This window comes from Sinocyclocheilus grahami, unplaced genomic scaffold, assembly GCF_001515645.1.
Source record: "Sinocyclocheilus grahami isolate Dianchi unplaced genomic scaffold, SAMN03320097.WGS_v1.1 scaffold7086.1, whole genome shotgun sequence".
Taxonomy (NCBI): Eukaryota; Metazoa; Chordata; class Actinopteri; order Cypriniformes; family Cyprinidae; genus Sinocyclocheilus; species Sinocyclocheilus grahami.
This window is the reverse complement of record NW_015511259.1, coordinates 1-2,263: the sequence shown is the minus strand read 5'-3', so window position 1 is coordinate 2,263 and position 2,263 is coordinate 1. Positions and strand designations below refer to the sequence as shown.

General features: G+C 35.7%; 1 protein-coding gene across 1 annotated transcript; it reads left to right on the top strand.

Moving 5' to 3' along the window:
* The first annotated feature begins 153 nt into the window (after positions 1-153).
* On the top strand, positions 154-1,786 carry LOC107577752 (branched-chain-amino-acid aminotransferase, cytosolic-like). The gene is made up of 3 exons (XM_016263789.1): positions 154-297; positions 401-475; positions 580-1,786. The coding sequence occupies exons 1-3, from the start codon at positions 190-192 to the stop codon at positions 619-621; spliced, it is 225 nt and encodes a 74-aa protein (XP_016119275.1). The 5' UTR covers positions 154-189; the 3' UTR covers positions 622-1,786.
* Positions 1,787-2,263: the final 477 nt, after the last annotated feature.

The following is a 2,263-nucleotide window of genomic DNA, read 5'->3' as shown; positions in this document are numbered from 1 at the left end:
TTTACAATACCATGTAATACTATGAAAATACTATGGTATATGAATATGAAAATTACTCCGTAACATGTTGCATATCAAGTACTAAGACGTCTGTTGCCATACCGGTATCATAGTTCTGTCATAGTACTGTTTGTAAGGGTTGCGTGTCTTTTTCAGGGGGACTTCAAAGTGACAGAGCGCAGGGTTTTAATGAAGGAGCTGATAGACGCTTTAGATGACGGACGGATTCTGGAGGTGTTCGGTTCGGGCACTGCATGCGTGGTGTGTCCAGTTGGCAGTCTGCTCTACAGAGGACAGGTAATGCTTCTCTAATGCAAATGTCCACTGTCAGTATCTTGCCAGTGTAATAAACATTTGTACATTTACTGCAAACACAGTTCTTCTTATTTAAATCTTTTAGACTTACCAAATTCCCACAATGAAGAACGGACCGGACCTTGCCAAGAGATTCCATAAGGAGCTCACTGACATCCAGGTAGAGAAGTTTTTCAAATAGCCCTTGAATTATTAATAAATTATTTTTTTCTTTCATTCCATTGTTACACTGTCTAAACCTCTGCCTTGTTTCTCTATGTACAGTATGGACGCACTCAGCGGGACTGGGCACCGGTGATCATCTAACTGATCTGACGCAGGTTTCATGTCTAAAACCTCTCATCTCAGGTGTTATTCTACAGTAACAACCTTTCTAAACAGAAAACCACCTATTAAATGTATGCCGTCTTTCCAAATGTCCTTACATGCTTGCTTGGATATCCATATGGCACAATTTGTAGCACTAGAGATCGTCCTTAAACCTAAGCTCAAGCGTCATAAGCCATAAGCAACTATAGGCAACAAGCAAATATTTTTTCCTTGCAATAGTTACTGATCCAATCTGTAAACTTATTTTCTTTCTTTTTTTTTTATCAACCCATCATCTTTTGCTGTCTCCTAAAATTGTATTATTTTCCTACAACTTCAACTTCGACATCTGAGAAGGTTCAGACTTCAGCATGTAATAATTTTAATGTAAATGTTCGTTCACTGAGCTGCTTGTTTGTTTGTGTAACAGGAGAACAGACGTCACGATTTTCTTCCTTACTAGCAAGAGGACAGAGCTATTAATTTTGCATCAATTTAAACAGTTCTGTTTTTTTTTTAAAGACACTAAATTGGTCTTTTTATGTCCAAATTTGTAAAGCAAGTGTAAATGATTGTATATGTCTGTTTAGAGAAGGACAAAGACAATGTGTTATCGCCAGATTTAGATGATTTAAAACCATGAGCTGAACTTATGCACGCACAAAGGGCTTCGGGACGGCCCAGACATAGCAGCTCTTGAGACCACTAGAAAAGTCTTGATGTGATAATTGTAGGTGATCATTACTAGGCTCTGTGTGTGTTATCTATATGATATCCAGAACAACAATGTGACCTGTATGTACATGTGTTTGTGAAATATATGATGTTTACTGAACATGTAGAATGTATCGGTATTAACTTATTTCTGGTGTTGTTTTAATGGTTAGAATACCTATCGTTCATTGTGAAACCCCCATTTTTTTCTTCATTTTAAACTTGTATTTTAATCCATGCACTCCACATCTATTGTGTCTAAGTGCCTGATGGAGTTGGCTGTTACTTTCTCTTTGTTGGCTGTATCTTTCACATTTTTACTGTGCTGAGGGGGCTGCTGCTGCTGCACTAATGATTGGTTTGTTTTGTTTGAAGGGTTTTTCGGAGTAGATGTCTTTACTTTTTCTGTTACTGTATTTTTTACAAATAAATTCCATTTGCTTCCAAATACGTAATATGCTTTTGGCTTCAACCGCCTACAAATATTTGTTTCTGATAGTCTAGTTTGCTTGGTTAAGCATACATTTTGGTCAACGTTAATATTTGTAAAATGTTTAGGAACTTCTTGCACACATTATTTGCTAAATTTCAATAACTAAAAACATGTCTGGTTCATATTTTATCCTAAAAGAAATCCAAAAGTATAAGAAAAAGTAACATTTTTAGTGCCATTAGGAATTTTGCGTAGTTTAATTTTTTTCATGACAATTAAGCCCATATCTGCCAACATTTTTCATTACTGTAATAACAACAATAGGATAATTATTCACCAGTGAATATGACTGACTAAAAACAAAATCAAAACAGCCAAGCAAATATGCTTAAGTGTCACGTAACGTCATAAAAAAGAAAAAAATGTGTGTGTGTATATATACAGGTACATCTCAAGAAATTAGAATGTCGTGGAAAAGTTCATTTATTTCAG